Below are 18,787 nucleotides of genomic sequence, written 5' to 3'. Positions count from 1 at the left end.
TACTCCCGATCGTGAAAAAAAATTATTGAAACTATTTTTTTTAAATGCCACATCTCACTACGATGCAGACAGCTAGGGCTATTACAAAGCTAGAAGAAAATTGGTCGTTGGCTGCTATGGCGAGAGAATTACATTGCAGTAAGACAATATAAAGAGGGGTTGGCAAGAAAACAGGCTTGAGAGGCCAATGCGAATAGGTGTTGGAAAGGTTTCTTTACTAAAGTTTACTTTCGCTTTAATAATGTATTAATTACTTCTCAGTCTCATTTTTATTAAAAATTATTTATTACAACTTTTTATTATTAAAATAGTAACGCCTGCTGCACGAACGCCAATGAATACAGCCTGATTTAATCTAACGAAAAATACGGAAATTTTCTCAAGCTATCGTTCACTTTTGGATGGCCGCGATTGTACCTAAAGCGTTCAATTACAGTATCATTAATAAACATGTACCGAATAATACCTAATGGCAGTGGCTGCCAATGAAATAATCTTCAAAAATAAGACATAATAAAACAGAACATAGAACATAATAAACATGATAATTGACAGATTTGTATTTAATTTTATAATTTAATTTAATTTGCGCTGCAGCTATGTAGCCTTATAGGCAATCGACTGCTGATTACATAGATGTATTTCATTACCTCTACCTCTACATCTTGATCTTATGTGTTTTGAGGTTAAACCATAACCTAAAAATTGAGTTAACATATTATTATAATAAAATCTGGTTGGAAAGAATTCAGGAACAAAATGCCACAAAACGAAAAACTGACCGACGTTATAAAACTGATAAGCGATATAAAACATGGGTTTGTGTTGATCTAATTTGTCACGAAAATTTTACACAACTGCTCTTTTAGGAAATTGTTTAGTTCCTATGAAATCGCCCTACGAACTGAAACACTTTTAGAAAAATTAATTTCAGATGTAGATTGGAACAATGCTCGGTAATTTAACGTGTCAACTTGTTTATAGAGAGATTTTCATAATTGTTTATTTATAGAGAATTGATGGACAAAATTAAGAATAAGATTAAACAAGTTCATGCTACATTGCCACTAGAAGTCACAGCCACCAACATCATGAGACATGTCTTGAAAGTAATCAGAGAAGAATTTAAAGATTCAGCATCAGAGGTAATACATAATGTTGACATGGTTAAATTTAAAATTATCTTTGAAGAAAAAAGGGGAAGGACAGTCATTGCATCATCTAGTTATGGCAGACAAAAGTGATGAATTAGATTATTCAGAATGTCATGGTAACTTGAGGAGTCGCCTGTTGGATTATTTAACTGAGTATAAAACTGAACTTGAGACCAGCACTGAAAACATTGCTACACAAGCTCTAGAACATATTCACCCTAATGAAATTATTTTAACTGTAGGTAAATCAAGCACAGTTGAGAAATTTCTCAAGAATGCTGCCATGGAGAGAAATTTTCAAGTTATTGTTGTGGAAGCAGCCCCTCATTATCATGTAATTTAAATATATTGTTTGTATTGAAGTTACAAATTGATATTTAAGGGCCACAAAATGGCGACACGTCTAGCTAGCAGTAAAATTCAAACAACAGTCATTCCAGACTCAGGAGTCTTTGCTATGATGTCAAGAGTCAATAAGGTTATTATTGGAACAAATAGTGTCATGGCTGATGGAGGTCTTCGTGCACCTAGTGGAGTTCAGTCTGTAGCTCTAGCTGCAAAACACTATTCTGTCCCAGTAATTACCATTTTTTGAAATTAAAAAAAAATACTTTCAATTTTATTTGAGGTTATGGTTTTGGCACACATTTACAAACTGACTCCACAATATGTTTGCTCTCATGAGAAAGAAACTTTTGACATGTGTGCTTCCCCTGGTGGCGTCATTCCATATTCAACTGGCCCCCTTTTGAATAAGATCAACGTGTACAATCCAATTTTTGATTATGTTCAACCAGAACTTGTTACCCTCCTTATATCTCATCAGTAAGTAAAATTTGTTCCAAACAATTTAATGGATTAATGATTCTGTTCTGCAGGGGTGGAAATGCACCTTCATATGTTTATAGATTGTTGTCAGAACTGTATCATTCTGATGATTATGATGTCTAATAAGTCTGGAATGCTTGGCTAACAGTGTGAATTATTTATGAAGAAAATGCAACTGACTTTTATTTAGAAAACTTATTTGGTATTACAATAAGGTTCTCATATGTATTGTATTAAACATAAATAAAAAATGAATCTGTACTATATTGGTTTGATCTTGAAATGGAGTCCAATGAGTGAAAACACAAGACACTTCAAGTCCTGGACCAAATAATAAAAGCATCGTAGTCCCTCAGGGTCTTTAGACTGGCTGACGTCCACCAGCGACCCCGTTTTGGACGTGGTGAAGGAAATGTGTTCGTCGTTAATTACAATTTCTAATTCTTGACGGCCGATACGATCAGGTGGGGGCCACAAGGAATCGTCTTCTTGCATTATTTCCGAATCGACGATGATTCTTTTCAATTCCTCCATAACGCACTGATGAACGTACACTTCTTTCCGGATCATCGTGTCATTTTTATAATTGGAGTTGTTGGCGTACCTCAACTTGCCGTCCGGCCGAAACTCAAACTCGAGAAACTCGTGGCCGAATTTGCCTTTGTGTCCTACGTAATAACGAATGTAAAAATCTGCAGACATTTTCACTCAGGATAACGGATTTGTAACTGTTCACGATGTGCAAAAGCGGCTCATCCGTAAACAACTATTTGAGGTTATGATTTGTCAAAATGCAAACAGTGGGGCCACCTATAACGCGCGAAATTTAAAATTCCGGTTCTTTTGCACCATTTATTCTAACGTTAAATTACACAACATGCTCTAGTACACCTTGTCTTATTAGCTCTTCGCATTCATTTCTAGGCAAGTAGTGCCTGCTGCTCTTTTTCAGGAGTAGAATGGAACCGTCATTTAGTTCCAGCTGGCCATAATCAACCAAACAACGAACTTCAATGTACACAGATTTTGGGGGCTTCAAATCGACGGCCAAATTGATGCCCCCTTCTCCAATCGTCCTCATATACTGCACCAAAGAATTTGAATATTTTGAAAACCACTCAATCTCTGACTGACTCAAGTTGACCTTGACATCTGGGGGCAAGATGCTGCCAAATTGCCAACGCATCGCTTTAAGGCATTTTATTCTGTTGTAATGATATGCCAGGAGGCATCTTAGATTTCGTTTGATGGCGGCATGACGAATTTTCACTGTTGGGATGTATGAGATGTTTTCAAGAACGCGCGACTCCTCAGCTAGGTGACTAAAAACGAGCCGATTATTTTTACAATGAGAGATTACATACTTACGCATCATCTTGATTCTGGGTGATGAGCTGTTTAATCTCGTTGTTGATTTCATTTATTACGTCCGTCTGAAATTTGGCAAATTGACAGAAAGTTGCGGATTTTACTTGTGCAGCATCTTACATTGTAGGGCGGAAGAGATTCTCGGTTTCTGTCTAGTTCTTTAATCAAGAGATACGCTTTTTCCCCGAACATCGTATTTCATTTCAAGAAATATCTTTCACATAACCTGTACGGCAAAATCTTTCCCGCCAATTTTCAAGGTCGCAACAAAACAATGGCGTCTCATGATGAAATATTTTATTAAAAAAGACCGTTTAATAGTACCAAATGACTTTATTAATTTAATTTTACTACTTACATAGGTATCTAAAAGAATAAAATCACAGATATATTGATTATTGTTTAACAGATAATAACTATGACTTAAATCTATAAAAATATTGAATAAAACACTTCTATGAAACAATCATCCAAAGTTATCACAAATAATTCTTTACAAGGAAACGTTAATTTTCTCGATTATCCAACAACAAAAAGGTGTTTTTCTTCTGAATACAGATAATATTTTTTTGTAAATATAAAAGTACTTTGTAAAAAGAATACAGTTACACCGATGCGCTGTAGACAAAATTACTTTTAGCTATAACACACTGAAGGGTCATCAGCTTATTCAGATATCATTAATGTTCCGTGTAAATAAGAATGAAAAAATATTCATTATGAGACAACATCGATCTCCCTAGGTGAAGCTAAAGCAGGTGGCACCACTTGCGGGATAATGTTGTGAGAAGAAGGAGAATTCCCTAACGGTTGGCGCATCTTCATCTCGGCATTCTCTTTAGCTTCCAACGTTGCTTGCTTGATGGCCTCTTTATACGGCCCTCTTTTCTTTTTATTATAACGAATCTGTAACACGCGACTTGTTCTCGTATCAAATAAAAATGAGAAACGTATCTTTACCTTAAAATTTTCTAAATATGGACTTAATTGATCACATTGCATTAACGACGACGTTGAGGAACCATACCATGCGACGTGTGCTTGCGGACCTTGACCGCCGCAATTCGTAATCGTCAAGACCTTGCCTGGCCACCACGGAAATCCGTGTATCTTACCCCAAACCACATCACCCACCAACATTCGACCTCCTGCACACAATTATTTACGTAATGTGGGATCGACTCGTCCTTATTATTGCTTACCGTCCGCCGTTGGTGCACTAGACAGGGTTTGCGAATTGATGCGTAACATTATGGGAGGTGTTGGTGGTGGAAAATCTGGAACTTGTTCGCTGTGTTCATCGGAACTGGACGTGTTTTCTTCTGTTGTTGTTGTTTTTTCTGATGGGGCGGGATAGGATGCGTATGTGTTGTTAAGTCGTTTTAAATTAATTGACAATTTTTGTGTTATACACTGTTCTTTCGGGTCTTCTTGCGTTGAACTAACCTACAATTTTTTTTATTAGTATTATTATTTCTGAATCACAATGATATTTCATAAAGCAAACACTTGTTTTTATTTATTTTCTTTGTTTTGCTTTGTATTACGTGCGGTCGCCTAAAAAATTTAATGTGCACCTCTGCCAAAAAGTGCCTTGTCCTCGGCTGCGCCTCGACCAAAAAACCCAGACTCAGATGAAAAAGATGCACTTTTTGGCCTTGATACACAATTTTGTGGATTACACGTCCAGAAAATGTTTTGCGAGTACTCGTGTAGCTGCGCCTCGGCTAGGCGCCTTGGCTACGCAATACCACTCACACTCGCAAAGTATCATTTTCTGGACTAGTGATCCAAATAACTATTTCGGACTACCCTTCTCAATTATGGAAAATGTATATTTTGCTTTTTGATCGAACTAATAAATGACAAAAGTCTTGACCTTGTTTACTCTAAAAAATAATGGTGGGGCAACTGACCCTTTGAATAAAATTAGCGCAAAGTGTGTTCGCGAAAGTATGAAAATTACAAACGTGTTTAGAAATAAACAAATTTCAATATATGCATTTTAGAATGTACATATATTTTGTTATCACTTTTACTGTGTCCACGTAGCACAAGGATAGCAAATAGAATTTGGTAAAAAATATTTACACAAGAGTCGAGATTTGCTTCTTGTGAGAACATCGTTTCCACAACGCACAACTTAATGTACCAAATACATATTTGGAAAAACAAAAATAGAAATAGGGCGTGCTGTTTCACCCAAATAACAATTTTTGTTACGGGGATTACGTATTTGATGTATCGTTTTTAACGTGAAGAAAAAGATATTTCTTAAATTTATCAAATTATCATTTGAGTTGACGAAATTCTTGATAAATTGATTCAAAGAAGGAACAGATATGCGCGGAAATTGTTTTTTTGTATACATATTGGCACTGATGATTATTTACATTTTCATTAACTACATAAAGGTGTTTTTAATTTTAGCGACAGAATATTTATAAAAAGAATACAATGCAAGGCTGGAGCGCAACACAAGAAAGCCGATAAAAAAAACAGGTCAATAACATGGAGTGTCCATGGCAAAACGTTTAAATATTAAATTTATACCGGGTGTTTGCGCGAAATGTTCCTTAAACCTTAAAGAGTTGTGTAAATGATATGCTAAACGTGCACGTTATTTTGGCATAATGGGAAGCCATAATTTATTTTTTTTAACGTTGGACGCACTGTTTGATTTCCATCACTCAAGTCCTTGACAGCGGACCTGTCAAAATAAACAACATGTTGCTGAATTTCCCGCGATATCTGAGTACCTATTCTTCTATTGCAAACTAATAAAATTAACAACAATGCACTAGACATTGACGCTATTTATAACCTCAAAATAACTTAATTCAACAGACAGCTTTATTACCAAATTAAATGCAAAATTTCTATTGCCTCCCATTATGGCAAAACAACGTGAATGCATTTTACACTTTTAATGGTGAATTATGACAGAGATCACCTTTTTTGGCAGGTCTGTTTAAAAAAAAAATAGCTTGTAACGGAACGTTTGAGATGTTTTATTTTAAAAATACTGTCATCAATTAGAAAAAACAAATTTAGTCGGGTTTAGCACCAGAACAATTTCAAAATTAGTTTGATAATCGGCTGTACTATTGTTTCAATAATAAACGATGACCATTTAATTTACTTAATTAAAACACTTATCACCTCGATGTTTTTACTCTTTCAATAGGTACTTCATTCATTTGTTTTTATAGCTGTAACAAGGCCAACTTGATTTTTTTGATGGATAAAATTACTCAATTTTTCTTTGTAACGGATTACTTTTTATGCACAGATGTGCTAAAAAACATGTCCTCTTTCATAATCCGTCGTTGAAAATTAATCAGAGATAATGACAAATCATAAATCCACCTGAACACAGGGTATATGTGAACAAATACTCGTTATGTTATTGCAATATTTTTATCTCTGCTGTTCTTATAGTTATTTATGCAACGAGTTTTTGTGTAAATTGGGCTTAAATTAAGATTAAAACACGAGCGTAGCGTCACGCCCCTCGGGCAATTAAAAAAGCCCAATTTACACAGAAACGAGTTGCATACAAAATTTTATTGTTTGAAACGACGTCCCTGAAGCTTCAAAATTTTTTAAAAATGATATCACATTTGCTTTTGACAGTTTTGACAAATTTTTCAAGACCTGTCAGAAATGTAACGCTGAATGTGTTGTCTAGGGCAACGGTTCATTATCTGCGCATTTAGCCTTAGGGCGGTTAAGAGGCAGTTTACAAAGGAGAAAAATGAGAAATTATGACGGTTGAAAACAATAAAAGTTCATCATTTTTGATTTAAAAAGGAAATGAAAAAATGTACAGTCGACGTTTCAGTCGTATTGTAAGGGACTCCTTCAAGGAATAGAAGAATGGAAAGCGAAATTCTAGATGGCACTGAAATATCTCGATATTTTTCCAAATTTTCTTTCGTGATAAACGTTTGATACAGACAATATAGAAAGAGAATGTCTAGATGCTCAAAAAACATTAAGGCGCAACATTTTAAACAACAAAGATGTTCTTGATGTGTTTTAATTACAGAACAGTTGTATCCAAGCCGAGTTACATTACTTTTAACTCGCAGTATAAAATTTAGTATTGAATTTTGAAGCGTCACTTTGACAAATCAAATCAAGGTGTCAACGGTGTTGCCAATCTAATTTTAAAGCCATAGCCTACTTTAATTATAAATTTAAATGATCTCACGGTTATATCGGGTGTTTTTTTAAATTTCACCTCAAAGTGGGCGTTGAAGAGTCGATTGTGAACGCACTATACGGATTACGGATCACGGATCATCTGTTTAAATCTTACGTTTTTCTACGCGTGGTGCGTTCACAGTCGATTCTTGAACGCCTACTTTGAGGTGAAATTTAAAAAAACACCCGATATGTTAATATACCGTGCGATCAACAATTATTTAGATCAAAAAGCCTTTGAGATTTTGGACGTATGTCCAAATCTAGACGTTCAGATGAAAATTATGGCTCCAATATTGTATTTTAACACAGTAAAAATTATTTCGCTGATAGAGACGGATATGTCAGAAGCTAGGGTGGCAGCCCAGTTGGGACTTCCAAAAAGTTGACAAGACAAGACATAGAATTTATTAGAGGTTATGCCCGTTTCACATTAGAGCATTTTCCATTGTGTCAAAGAACGACCTCGACGACCAAAATGTATTGTTCGCGACTGTACCTATTTCAATTTAAATTTTGAAATTTTTGCCTAAACTCGGTCACACAGGCAGCAGCAGCGCTGTGTGTCCATTCTCCGCTGATGAAAACACCATTACGAAAGTAAGATTCAATGATGAATATTTTATATTCTGAAGTAAAAACTATTTTTGTGTAAAAATTTGATTAATAGTGACAGTTGTTTGATGTTTATTGTCTGAGTTAGTAAAGATGCGAAAAATCTGACACTGTCAAAGTCATACAGAGTACTCAATAATGACGAGTGACAAAATTTGACGAAATTTGTTGTCGTAATTGGCACTGACCGGATGTTTTAACTTGACACGACATTAAAAAAAAATTAGGTTATGTCGGGTATGTTTATGATATTACAACAATGACCCTTTCATGGTAAACGTCAAATTCGCCTGTCAACTCTGTCAAAGCTGACAACCGGAAATGCGTTTAGATTACAGTGGTGCCGAAATCATTCAAATTTTCATTGTTACCAACAGATTCAGTCATTCTTGATCACGTTGCATGTATAATTAAGTAATTCGTTGTCTTAGAAAAAAATTGTGATATCATGTTGTATTGATAAGTGTTATTTAAGTTATTCTTTGCCAAAGAATATCCGACAAACAAAACCTAAACACAGCAAATAAAATTTTAATGAAAAAAAAAACATACTATTTTTCCTTCAAACCTTCATAACAAATTATTTAAGACATGTTAAGAAACCAGGTAGGAATTTCAAATGATTTAGGTATGTAGTTTACTTTACTGCCGCTCATCAGCGGAGATAATAACTTCACGGACGCCCTCAGCGGAGATAATAACTTCACGAACGCCCTCAGCGGAGATAATAACTTTATCTGCCGTTCTCAGCGGAGATAATAACTTTATCTGCCGCTCGTCAGCTCGTTAGATGCCATGACAATGAAGTGACACTTTAGCATTATCAATGCAGCAGGATAATGTCATAATTTACGGACGTTTGAAGAAAAAAGTAATTTTTTAGAAAAAAATTTATGTTATGAAAAATTGCCAAAATTTGAACAGCATTTTGAACTAGTATCTCGTATTGTCAAATTAAATCTTTTAACACGTAAATCAACCTACAAAAACACAACATGGAAGTAGCGCAAATTTTCTAATAATTTATTTAAACAAAACAATTCGGTTGCCATGGTGACCATAGCACTCCCGATCATTGAAAATATCCCAATTTAACTATAATAAAGAAAAATAAGCACAAATATAACTTCAAGATCATTTATTAAAGAAATCATAATGAGTCGTTTTTTGTGCCGGTTAGTGTATTTGTGAGGATTTTTTTTACTTTAAATTACGTTATCTTAAAAACCATTATTATTACGCAACCAAATATGTAATCACCTCAATTTACCTTTGTATTTATATTTTTTTAATAATACAGTTACACTATCTATTGCAGGTGGCAAATTTCACACTACGACAAGACAAGAAACATTTGTTGCAAATATATCTATGGTTTCGTTCGTGCTATGGTAGTTGCTATAGCAAGGATAACGTAACATTTTAGTTACCAATCAAATAGGTTGTTAGACGATCTGATACAGTAAAAATTTCTTGTGTTTTCATGACATTTTATTTTTTAGAACCTAAAACAATAATTGTCCTCTTGAAAGCAAAATTCTAACCTTAACTTTTTTACGCGGCACATGTGATGAAACATTATCCAGATTAAATCTGGCTTTGATTATTATTGGTCAATTTATGTGAGCGGAGCAGATAAAAAGTTATAACGGCAATACTAATAATCATTTCATATATTCAAGAATGTTCATTTTCATTACACAATCGGACAACCGTGGCATTGCTTTTATGGACACTAAGAACTGTTGTAAAAAAAGCGTTTTCCGACGCCGAAGGATCTTGTTTTCGTTTACAGAAATATCAAGACTAGGGAGCCTGGATAACTTTAAAACCTTGATAGTTTCAAATGTTTTTGCGGTTTAAAAAAATGTACAGGGCTATGCAAACGCAAGCCACCGACGATGTTAGAAACATTTATAATAACCCTGTATAAACTTCACCGCACTTTATCGAGTCGAGTCCTTTTGACAAGAATCCTTTCGGGTTCAAAGGATACACAACTATCTTACAAGACTGTTAAACATTCTTTTTGCAAGAAGGAACTCCAATTTCCCAATGTATTTTTCAGTAACAGCAAATATATACAGGGTGTATCTGAAATATGTTTGTTAATTTTAACCAGTGGAAGAACTTGCCAATTTATGAAACTTTTCTCTATAACAATTTGCTAAATTCGCAAAAGTTTTCCGAAATTTTTGCCCTCCAAATTTTTACCAAACGAGTCATTTTGTGTGATTAACTAGTCTCAATTTTTTGTAACCATGAGAATTCCAATTTAACAATTTCTCTAACAATGAAATTTTTTGACAAGGTTCCGTTTCTAGCACAACAGAAAATTTTCGCCCTTACCCATAGGCGGGTATACATTTTGATGGCTAATTATTCCAATTTCCAATCAATTTCTAAAGCTTTTTTGTAAAAAATTCAAATAGAAAAAACGTTTCATTTGACAAGTTCTGCTGCGTGTTAAAATTAACACACGAATTTTAGATACACCCTGTATATGTATATTTTTTTGGTCTAGATGTAGCTAATCTGACTTCATTCTGTGTGGAATTAGGATATTGGACAGACACAGATGAAAACAATGAGTACGTTTCTCTTTCTTCCAGAAACTCGTTACCACACGATTTCACATTTTTTCTTTAATAAAAATTACACACTTAAACCATCATCGTTCATTCGAGTTTGTCTTTCTTTTGTTATTGTGACTGAGTACACATTTCAATTGTGTTGAATTACGTTCCAATCGGTAAATAAAATACAGGGTGGAACAGAAAAAAGTGCATTTATTTTAACTGGTAATAGTACTCGTCAATTACAACAATGTTTCTTAAAGTTTTTTTGGAATTTGCAAAATTGAATTGCCATTTGTCCCCCATTTATTTTGACGTGCGGTTCACGTTGAATGCAATTTTATTAACCTGAAAACTTTGTTAAACAGGAATCGTAAAAACTGAATGTTTTTATTCCCTTGATGAATAAAATGGTTTCACTTTCGTTTGTTTTTTTTTATTACTGCTGTTTTTCTTGAATGCCATGAGAAGTTACAACTGCGCTTCATGAATTTTGTTTGTTTTTTGTTACCTCCTTGTTTTGTTTCTTTATTGAATTCAGTTAATATCTGTTCACGTTGGAGTGAACATCAGTGGTGCAAATAACTTGACCTGTTACTATGACAACTCATATGAAAGTTAATGCCAAATGCGTGCGATTTGCACCACTGATGTTCAATCCAACGTGAACAGGATATAGATTTAAATCGTTCCATAGGCGGGTAAGCAGATCTTTAGTGATTTTAGATTAATTTTTAAAATCCTTCAGAATTTGTTTTTGAAAAAAAAAATATTTAGAAAAATTATTGTAGTACATGAGTCCTGTTACCAGTTAAAATAAATGCACTTTTTTCAGTTACACCCTGTACATATTTGTACTAATTTAATTATTAGTAATGACTTGTTTTTAAAGCCAATGAATGTCAATCAACACTTTCACTGTTAAATTCAGTGCGATTAAACTGTAACACAAAAATATTCTTACCTCTCCCTCTTTATGTTTCCTATCCTTATCTTCTTTGTGTTTCTTTTTATGCTTCATTTTATGTTTCCGTCGTCTAGGAACACTCAAATCGTAGGAAGGGCACATATATCTAGGAGAATTATTACCAAGTCCGTGTCTGGGAGAAGCGCTACCCACTGTATACCTCGGCGACGACCCTCCAATGGTATACCTCGGCGAACCATTCCCCAAATAACACGGCGAACTCCCGGTCAAAAACACTTTCCTTCTCGCCTCTTTCTTCGCCTTTTTCAGAGCTTTCCTCGCAGCTTTGTTATCAACGACATTTTTACCCTCTTCAGTGTTGTTGATGTTCACGTTTTCTTCCGAGTCCTTCTTTATGTTGAGATTTTCGATTTGTGCCGGAATTTTAAGTACAGTCCCTTCTCCTTGTGGTCCGTAGGATATTTTTATTGTCCTTGTGCTTGTGGCGAGATTATTCGGGTTAAGCATTTGCTCATCGTTGGCGTTCGTTTGAGCGTTGATGTTGTTGTTCTTGTTGGCATTCTCTTCGAATACGCTTTCATCCCACAGATCTTCCATCGAGCCGACGCTTCGTTTCTTTCGCAGTATTCGCCTCGCGGATCTCGAGGAAACGTTGCAGGTCAAAACTGATTCGTTGTGTGCATCATCTGAGTTTGAACTGTCTTCGGAATGATCTGAGGAATGTTTCTTGATATCTTCTTGAGTATTCTCCTTATTTACATTCGACACCGCCGCCAGAGGCTTCTTGAACGTGTTTTTACTATCACTATTCAACAATTTATTCACGCTGCCCCCGCTCAAAGCGTTCATTTCTTCCTGTGGGGTCAACCTGGTTAATTTAGGAACGAGAGTGGCCTCCCCCAACTTCTTCTTGTTACTCAGTTCGGTGTGGATAGATACGGACCTAGTGATGGGGGCATTTAAACCTCTCTTCACAGGAGGGTTTGGATGAAGACTTTCTGATGTTTTACGTTTACGAGATACGTTTTCTGAATTCTCATTGCAAATGCCTTTACATTTCGAACAGAGGACTTGGCGGGGTCTCAGTCTGACCGTCATTTTATTGTTTTTGTATTTACTCGGTATTTGTACATTTTTTTTCTTCGCTGTGTTCGGGTCTGTGTAGGCATATCTTTGGTTGACCGAGTACAAAGTATCATCGTCTAGTTTTGGTTTCACTGATACTTTAAACGCTGGATTTAACGTCTGTATTCCGCATGGCAAATTTCTAACAGAAACAAAACCAAATTAGTTTCGAGCAATTCACAAATGAACTTTGTACTTGACTATGGAAAACTTTGAACGTTCTTATGCAAGCAAAATTGAACTGGAGCGGTCTAGAACATGATTCTGATTTATTTTTGTCAGCAACTACACCGAGAATCGACCCCTTTCTTTGTATTTATAGCTCAAACTCGAATTCAACGCAAAAACCAACAATTTTTTTTTTATCACATTTATTTGTTAAATTTCAAACACACACTACGTATTTACGGATTTAGAAGAAGGGGACAAGCTTTACGTGATTTAAATTCTTGTCGTCTAAATTTTAGCACTGCAAGGGCAGATATTGACAATGGGTTTCAGCTCACCTTTTGGTGGAATCGAGCAGTACTCCTTTAAATATTTTTACACCAAATTCGTATGTTACAACTAAAATGTCCGGTAAGGCTTCGTCGACGAAAACTGAAATTCTTGTCCTTTTTAACAACTCACAACTGTATGTCCTTACAACTTTCTTGGTCCGCCATGTTTGAAAAATGGAAATGGAAACGGATAAGAAAATGTGCTCCTGCTTCGGAAATACTGGATTTACTCTGGATTTTTTTTACACTGCGCTGACGGATGATATTTTAAAACTTTTCTCCCGATGTGCTCGCATGATTCGTTAAACAATGTTAAATTTTGAATTTTTAAGGTTTAATTGATGAATTGCATGAGGGTTTGAAATTTGCACATGTTGGTAACACTGTTCGATTCAAAACAAGAATGAAATCGCACAATTGACACAGTTGTCTTTGTTGTTTTGTTCGAAGTGGCAGCGCATATTAATTCAGTAATTATAATGCTATTTATAATTGTCTCGTAATTTCAAAGTATAATGGTAGCGCTATTGTAATAATTTGAATTTAAAAACATTACTTTTTGAGGGTATAGATTCTTTAATTGGTCACTGTTGGCGACACTGATTTTTAAAAATAGGTAATTAAAAAGATATTTTGCAATAAATTTCATTGACCGAAGATTTGTACAAGTTTCTCAATATGGAACAAATTACCATTCTTATGTAACACTTTCGTGCTGTTTTAAGTTTATCATCGGAGTAATTGAAGCCAAAATTGTTAGTTTCCGGTTTTAAGCGGATCATTGATAATAACTGTGTTATTTTCAGTGTATCAAGGTAAAATAATGTTAAAAATAACATTTGTTCTAGCTCCACAATAGCTCCAGGTTTGTTATTTTGATTAAACAATAATATCAAATTACAAATTTTTATAACCTCAAAATCCAAAGCGGCCCAAAGCTGTCTAATTAAATGGTGTGTTTTGCGATACAAAACTAAGGTCACCTTACATAATTGTGTATTTCTATAATGTTGATAAATCCTATCAAGTACCAGCTGTGGGCTTGTGGCATTAAATTTTTATAGCGCAGTTTGTTGGCAACGTTTTGCATTTGGCGGCCTTGTGGGTCGATCCTGTCAGAAATTTTCATTTTGGTCTTGGGTGAAGTGAAAAGAAGCTAGTGCGGGACCTGGGGGCGTTTTAAATTTACATCGATCCAAAGAAATATTTTTCTATCAGTTTTATTCGCGAATAAAAACTTGACTCGCACAAATTACAGGGTAATAAAATAACAATTAAAAAAATCGGTTTTATATCCCAATTAAAAAAATTATATTATTCCAAACTACACTTTGCACTTTGGTTGATCTGTAGCTGCTGTTGTTATGCAAAATTGCAAACTGCATTTGTGATAAGTGAATGTCAGTAAAGAGTGAAGCTTTGCAGGTTAAAAATGCCAGAGAGGTTGAAAATTGATGAACCATTATGGGATCAGAGCACGTTTGTCGGAAGATTTAAGCATTTCCTTTGGGTGACCGATCCGAGATCGTGCGTTGTCAGCGAAGAGACGCTCGACAATGCCAAGATTCTTGTCGAGCAGTACAGGAAAGGAAAAGAACCGCCAGGCACGTCCGTGGAGCAAGTTATTTATGCAAAGAAATTGTATGAAAGCGCGTTCCATCCAGATAGTGGCGAGAAGCAGAATGTTTTTGGGAGGATGTCTTTTCAAGTGCCAGGGGGTATGGCCGTCACAGGCGCCATGCTGCAGTGGTATCGGTAAGTACAGCAAGTGTTGGTAAAAAGCTTTGACTGGAAATGAGGGCACATTTGCGTAAAAATTCAAATTCTTATCAACATGTTATTGTTGTCTGTTAAAACTTTTTATCGCTGATAATATGGATAGCAAAACCTTAAATTATGTAATTTTCATGTGTAAAAGTAAAATGAGAGTTGTAACTGTAACAATTGATCAATATTGAATATCATGTAAAAACGCTCTCTGAATAACGGTACTGTATTACACAAAACTTTATAAAAATCAGTCGACAAAAAACGCATTAGGAAATCGTTGTTGAAAGTAATTTCAACAAGCACCAATTAATAAACACACTCACCGTTTTCAAACGCCTCATTTTGAAAGAATGCTTCAATAATAAAGGTTTTTTGTTCCTTTGTGAATAACACTTTGCCCTCTTTCAAAATATGTAGGTCTACAAAAAAATTCTGACAGATTTCACTAAACAAATGTCGAGTAAAAACGCTCAAGTTACAACTTTTATTTTGTTTTTCACAGCCTCCATATGGAAAAACTGAACTAGATTACATTATAATTGCAAGATGAAGAGTAAGGATGGAGATAAAGATGTCTGGGCGAGAAAAAGGATTATTAATAAAATTGTTAAAGCTGGAAATAAATTTTGAAAAATATGTGACAACAATGGACTAGACATTGACGCTATTTGTAACCTCAAACATAACCTAATTCAACAGACAGCTTTACTACCAAATTAAATCCAAAATTTTCGTGGCCTCCCATTATGCCAAAACAAATGGGAATAAAATAAAACATTGAAAACAATAACCTGTTGCGTTGACTTTTTATTGGTCATTCTAAAAATTGCAAAAACTGAACAGAATTGTTCGTATTTTTTTACCTAAGCCAAATGTTTATTTTTCTCGACACAACAATTCCATAAACATTTTTCACCAATTTGTAATTTCCAGTACAGCTCCGGCCGTAGTCTTCTGGCAGTGGGTCAATCAGTCATTTAACGCACTAGTAAATTACACCAATCGCAACGCAAACTCTCCAACCACAACAAAACAACTGGTAGTCGCCTACGTTTCGGCGACCGGTTCCGCAATGATCACCGCTTTGGGGTGCAAATCCTACTGGACCAAACGAGCGAGTCCTTTCGTCCAGGTGAGTTGCACGAATCGAAACGACGACATTTTAATGAAATGTTTTTTTTTACAGAGGTACGTACCGTTCGCAGCAGTAGCGGCGGCGAATTTTGTCAACATCCCTCTAATGAGACAGAACGAATTGTTGCACGGAATCGATTGTTCCGATGCCAACGGGAATATCGTGTGTCAGTCGAGACTTGCTGCGGTCAAAGGAATATTTCAAGTTACCATATCGAGGATCGTCATGTGTGCCCCTGGGATGCTCATCTTGCCCGTCATAATGGAAAGACTGGAAAGGTACCGCTGGATGCAGAGGATCAAGGTGTTGCACGGACCTATTCAAGTATTGGCTGTGGGATGCTTGTAAGTTTTTTTAAACAGGTGGAAAAAAAAGTTCAAATTGCTTTCTTCATTTTTCGTCATTTTCCTGGATCTTCGTCTGTTATGTTCCGAATAAGTAACTGACAAAGTTTACTCATTTTCTGATTCTCGCTCTGTAAAGTCTTGCTTTGGAAACGTTAAGAGAATTCAAGTATTTGGAAACAAACTTGATACACCATTTTTTGAAATCGCCATCCAAAACATTTTCCGTTTAAATTTTCAAACCGGTGTTTTCACATTTCTTGTTGACCTATTTCATTACAATGACCTTTGTGTTATGATGCTTTGCGGTAAATTTACTTTACACAAAAACAGGTTATAACAGAAACAGAAAAATGACAGAAAAAATTATGGACCAATAATGAACCGACACTTGACTGACACCACCGACGCTTTAAATTTTAATAATCTAGTCGTCGGCGCGGTAAGTGCTACCAACCTAATAGTAAAAAAGTCACTAGTGTTAAATTATTTACTTTTTTAGATTTTATTTTTGAATATTTTTGAGCGATTCATTATAAAAACCATTGGACCTAACTTTTTCGGGAAGAAATTTCCTGCCTGAGCACTTGTTTGCAGCACGACCGAAGGGCGTTAAATTTAAAGCGTCTACAGCAAATACTGTGAAATTGAACCGTTTTTAAAAAATGTATCAAGTGTATTTTCTTATCTAATGCAAACTTTTTGCAAACAGGAAGTAAATTGGTTACATCAGGAAAATTTCTCATTTCAACAAATTGTCTCATTATCAGTGTTCTGGAATTTTTTTCGAACTTTTTTTTTTAATTCTTAAAAAACAAACGATAAGTAGTTTACATTGATGCCATTTTCTACGCGTCATTCTTAAGCTTTATAAATTAATTGAAGGATATTGGGAGTTCGTTCTAAATTAAAAATAAAAGAAAAAAAATCTACTTCCACTGCAACATTACAATTTTCATTTGTTAGTTGATTGTAACATTTTTGCAGCTTGTCCTTCATGGTACCAACTGCCTGTGGCCTGTTTCCGCAAAGATGGTACGTACCGTAATTGAAGTTTGCTTGTTTTTGTCAATGTTTATTTCGTCAGTTCAATGAAATCCTCGACAATAGAATGGTTGGAACCGGAGGAATATAAGAAACTCAAGACAAAATGTGGAAGCAACATTCCCGAATTAGTTTACTTCAACAAAGGTCTCTAAAATAGAAAAGAAGACAATAACTAGAAACGATAGTCAAGAATTTTAGGCGTTGTCAGGTATAGCTTTCAAGAGAAGTATACGTACTGTAGGTAAATATGTCAGGCGAACTTTACAAGTCGCGTTATATTTTTTTGTGGGACACGTATAACGTGGTTTGTCCACATCGCTTAAGTAAGTACTCAACTCAGCAATATGTGTAACTACTTTTTTTAACGATATCGATTAGGTAATAATTAAGCAATAATTTATGAAATTTTATTTATGATAGATTTTATTGTTAAACTGTTTACAAAAATATTACAAACAAATATTTTAAATAAGAAGCTTTTTTTAAATTTATTTGTATTGTTTACGTAAAATTGAAAATGTTTCAAACACTCGAGTACCACCAGATTTACGAAATCTGCAATAATACACAAAGAACAGACTATAATAAACACTGAGAAACATTTAACGTAAAAAATTTCAATGGCAGTCACGATAGGGAGTAACAATCTATATACAAGTTAATAACAATATACAATAAAATATTTTAACATCAACAAATGCCTGCACACCCATAAAATAAACATTGAAAAATCGAACCACTGGTCTTATTTGTGACCGTTGATCAGCACATGTTTCATGTTGCTCGACTCGAGCAACAACGACGCGTCGCACATCATCCGCGAGTTGCTCCGCACCAAGAAGAACAAATGGCATTCTTCGTAGACGGTGAGTTGGACTCGCGCGCAGACCAAACCGTGGAGCACGGTTGCTCTTTGCAGGTCGAGCCACCGCTGCAGTGCCAGTTCTCGTTCTCGGATGGTGGTCCCGAGGGCGACGTCTGACGGACCCCACAAGCAAAACTCCAGGATCGATTTGACTTGAGTCAAGGTGACGGCGCGTTCGTTGTTCAACAGGGATTGGATCAGAGGCGTTATCTTCGCCGTGGGTTGGAGTAAAGAGAGAGCTTTCGATGCGCACATGCACAGGGTTCCGTATCGGTCGGATTCGGTTTTTGAGTGGATGTCTTCGCCTAGCCTAGAATGATTGT

The 18,787-nt window shown here is 35.4% G+C and overlaps 6 protein-coding genes and 1 long non-coding RNA gene across 15 annotated transcripts in view; 2 read left to right on the top strand and 5 right to left on the bottom strand.

Annotated features, from left to right (window-relative positions):
• The first annotated feature begins 654 nt into the window (after positions 1-654).
• Positions 655-2,243, top strand: eIF2Bbeta (eukaryotic translation initiation factor 2B subunit beta). The gene is made up of 7 exons (XM_069056730.1): positions 655-818; positions 870-956; positions 1,013-1,145; positions 1,192-1,488; positions 1,537-1,731; positions 1,783-1,979; positions 2,033-2,243. The coding sequence occupies exons 1-7, from the start codon at positions 760-762 to the stop codon at positions 2,103-2,105; spliced, it is 1,041 nt and encodes a 346-aa protein (XP_068912831.1). The 5' UTR covers positions 655-759; the 3' UTR covers positions 2,106-2,243.
• mago (mago, exon junction complex subunit) lies at positions 2,149-2,782 on the bottom strand. The gene has a single exon (XM_069056739.1). It carries the CDS (start codon positions 2,682-2,684, stop codon positions 2,244-2,246), a length of 441 nt encoding a protein of 146 aa, XP_068912840.1. The 5' UTR covers positions 2,685-2,782; the 3' UTR covers positions 2,149-2,243.
• A 38-nt stretch (positions 2,783-2,820) lies between these two features.
• Positions 2,821-3,610, bottom strand: LOC138137374 (DNA replication complex GINS protein PSF1-like). The gene is made up of 3 exons (XM_069056738.1): positions 3,471-3,610; positions 3,351-3,415; positions 2,821-3,304 (listed from the first exon to the last, which is right to left on the bottom strand). Exons 1-3 carry the CDS (start codon positions 3,540-3,542, stop codon positions 2,851-2,853), a joined length of 591 nt encoding a protein of 196 aa, XP_068912839.1. The 5' UTR covers positions 3,543-3,610; the 3' UTR covers positions 2,821-2,850.
• Positions 3,611-3,663: 53 nt separating this feature from the next.
• On the bottom strand, positions 3,664-13,684 carry LOC138137368 (PWWP domain-containing protein 2A-like). The gene is given in 6 exon segments (XM_069056728.1): positions 3,664-4,256; positions 4,311-4,498; positions 4,553-4,796; positions 11,715-12,945; positions 13,310-13,434; positions 13,436-13,684. Coding segments are annotated over 6 exon segments (2,010 nt in total). The 5' UTR covers positions 13,469-13,684; the 3' UTR covers positions 3,664-4,067.
• Positions 13,685-13,703: 19 nt separating this feature from the next.
• Sfxn2 (sideroflexin 2) lies at positions 13,704-18,335 on the top strand. 7 transcript variants are annotated; one of them, XM_069056735.1, is made up of 6 exons: positions 13,704-13,773; positions 14,729-15,058; positions 16,007-16,205; positions 16,260-16,552; positions 17,540-17,587; positions 17,640-18,335. In XM_069056735.1, the coding sequence occupies exons 2-6, from the start codon at positions 14,736-14,738 to the stop codon at positions 17,749-17,751; spliced, it is 975 nt and encodes a 324-aa protein (XP_068912836.1). In that variant the 5' UTR covers positions 13,704-13,773; positions 14,729-14,735; the 3' UTR covers positions 17,752-18,335. The 7 variants fall into 7 exon arrangements, with proteins under 7 accessions (XP_068912836.1, XP_068912835.1, XP_068912834.1 ...); XM_069056734.1 differs by lacking the exon at positions 13,704-13,773 and adding an exon at positions 13,783-13,919; XM_069056733.1 differs by lacking the exon at positions 13,704-13,773 and adding an exon at positions 13,954-14,118.
• LOC138137376 (uncharacterized) lies at positions 14,426-16,874 on the bottom strand. The gene is made up of 2 exons (XR_011161709.1): positions 16,738-16,874; positions 14,426-16,683 (listed from the first exon to the last, which is right to left on the bottom strand). It is a non-coding gene; the product is annotated as an uncharacterized lncRNA (long non-coding RNA).
• LOC138137367 (proteoglycan 4) overlaps positions 18,005-18,787 on the bottom strand; it is a 55,406-nt gene continuing 54,623 nt past the window's right edge. For all 3 annotated transcript variants that reach the window (XM_069056723.1, XM_069056725.1, XM_069056724.1), the window contains one exon: positions 18,005-18,774. In XM_069056723.1, coding sequence (XP_068912824.1) covers positions 18,345-18,774 — 430 coding nt within the window. In that variant the 3' untranslated portion in view covers positions 18,005-18,344. The remainder of the gene's footprint in view (positions 18,775-18,787) is intronic.

The sequence above is a fragment of the Tenebrio molitor genome, chromosome 8 (assembly GCF_963966145.1).
Source record: "Tenebrio molitor chromosome 8, icTenMoli1.1, whole genome shotgun sequence".
Classification (NCBI taxonomy): domain Eukaryota; kingdom Metazoa; phylum Arthropoda; class Insecta; order Coleoptera; family Tenebrionidae; genus Tenebrio; species Tenebrio molitor.
The sequence above is the reverse complement of the archived record's forward strand: the minus strand, read 5'-3'. Positions and strand labels throughout refer to the sequence as shown.

What these genes read in the sequence shown, in the direction of transcription:
- eIF2Bbeta (XM_069056730.1), top strand. Translation starts at nt 760, where the DNA reads ATGCCACAAAACGAAAAACTGACCGACGTTATAAAACTGATAAGCGAT. An exon ending in ATAAGCGATATAAAACATGG is followed by an intron (nt 819 to 869) that starts GTTTGTGTTGAT and finishes CTGCTCTTTTAG; the next exon opens with GAAATTGTTTAGTTCCTATG. An exon ending in ACCCTCCTTATATCTCATCA is followed by an intron (nt 1,980 to 2,032) that starts GTAAGTAAAATT and finishes TCTGTTCTGCAG; the next exon opens with GGGTGGAAATGCACCTTCAT.
- Sfxn2 (XM_069056735.1), top strand. Translation starts at nt 14,736, where the DNA reads ATGCCAGAGAGGTTGAAAATTGATGAACCATTATGGGATCAGAGCACG. An exon ending in GCCATGCTGCAGTGGTATCG is followed by an intron (nt 15,059 to 16,006) that starts GTAAGTACAGCA and finishes TGTAATTTCCAG; the next exon opens with TACAGCTCCGGCCGTAGTCT. An exon ending in GTATTGGCTGTGGGATGCTT is followed by an intron (nt 16,553 to 17,539) that starts GTAAGTTTTTTT and finishes ACATTTTTGCAG; the next exon opens with CTTGTCCTTCATGGTACCAA.
- mago (XM_069056739.1), bottom strand. Translation starts at nt 2,684, where the DNA reads ATGTCTGCAGATTTTTACATTCGTTATTACGTAGGACACAAAGGCAAA.
- LOC138137374 (XM_069056738.1), bottom strand. Translation starts at nt 3,542, where the DNA reads ATGTTCGGGGAAAAAGCGTATCTCTTGATTAAAGAACTAGACAGAAAC. An exon ending in AATCTCTTCCGCCCTACAAT is followed by an intron (nt 3,416 to 3,470) that starts GTAAGATGCTGC and finishes GCCAAATTTCAG; the next exon opens with ACGGACGTAATAAATGAAAT. An exon ending in ACCCAGAATCAAGATGATGC is followed by an intron (nt 3,305 to 3,350) that starts GTAAGTATGTAA and finishes GCTCGTTTTTAG; the next exon opens with TCACCTAGCTGAGGAGTCGC.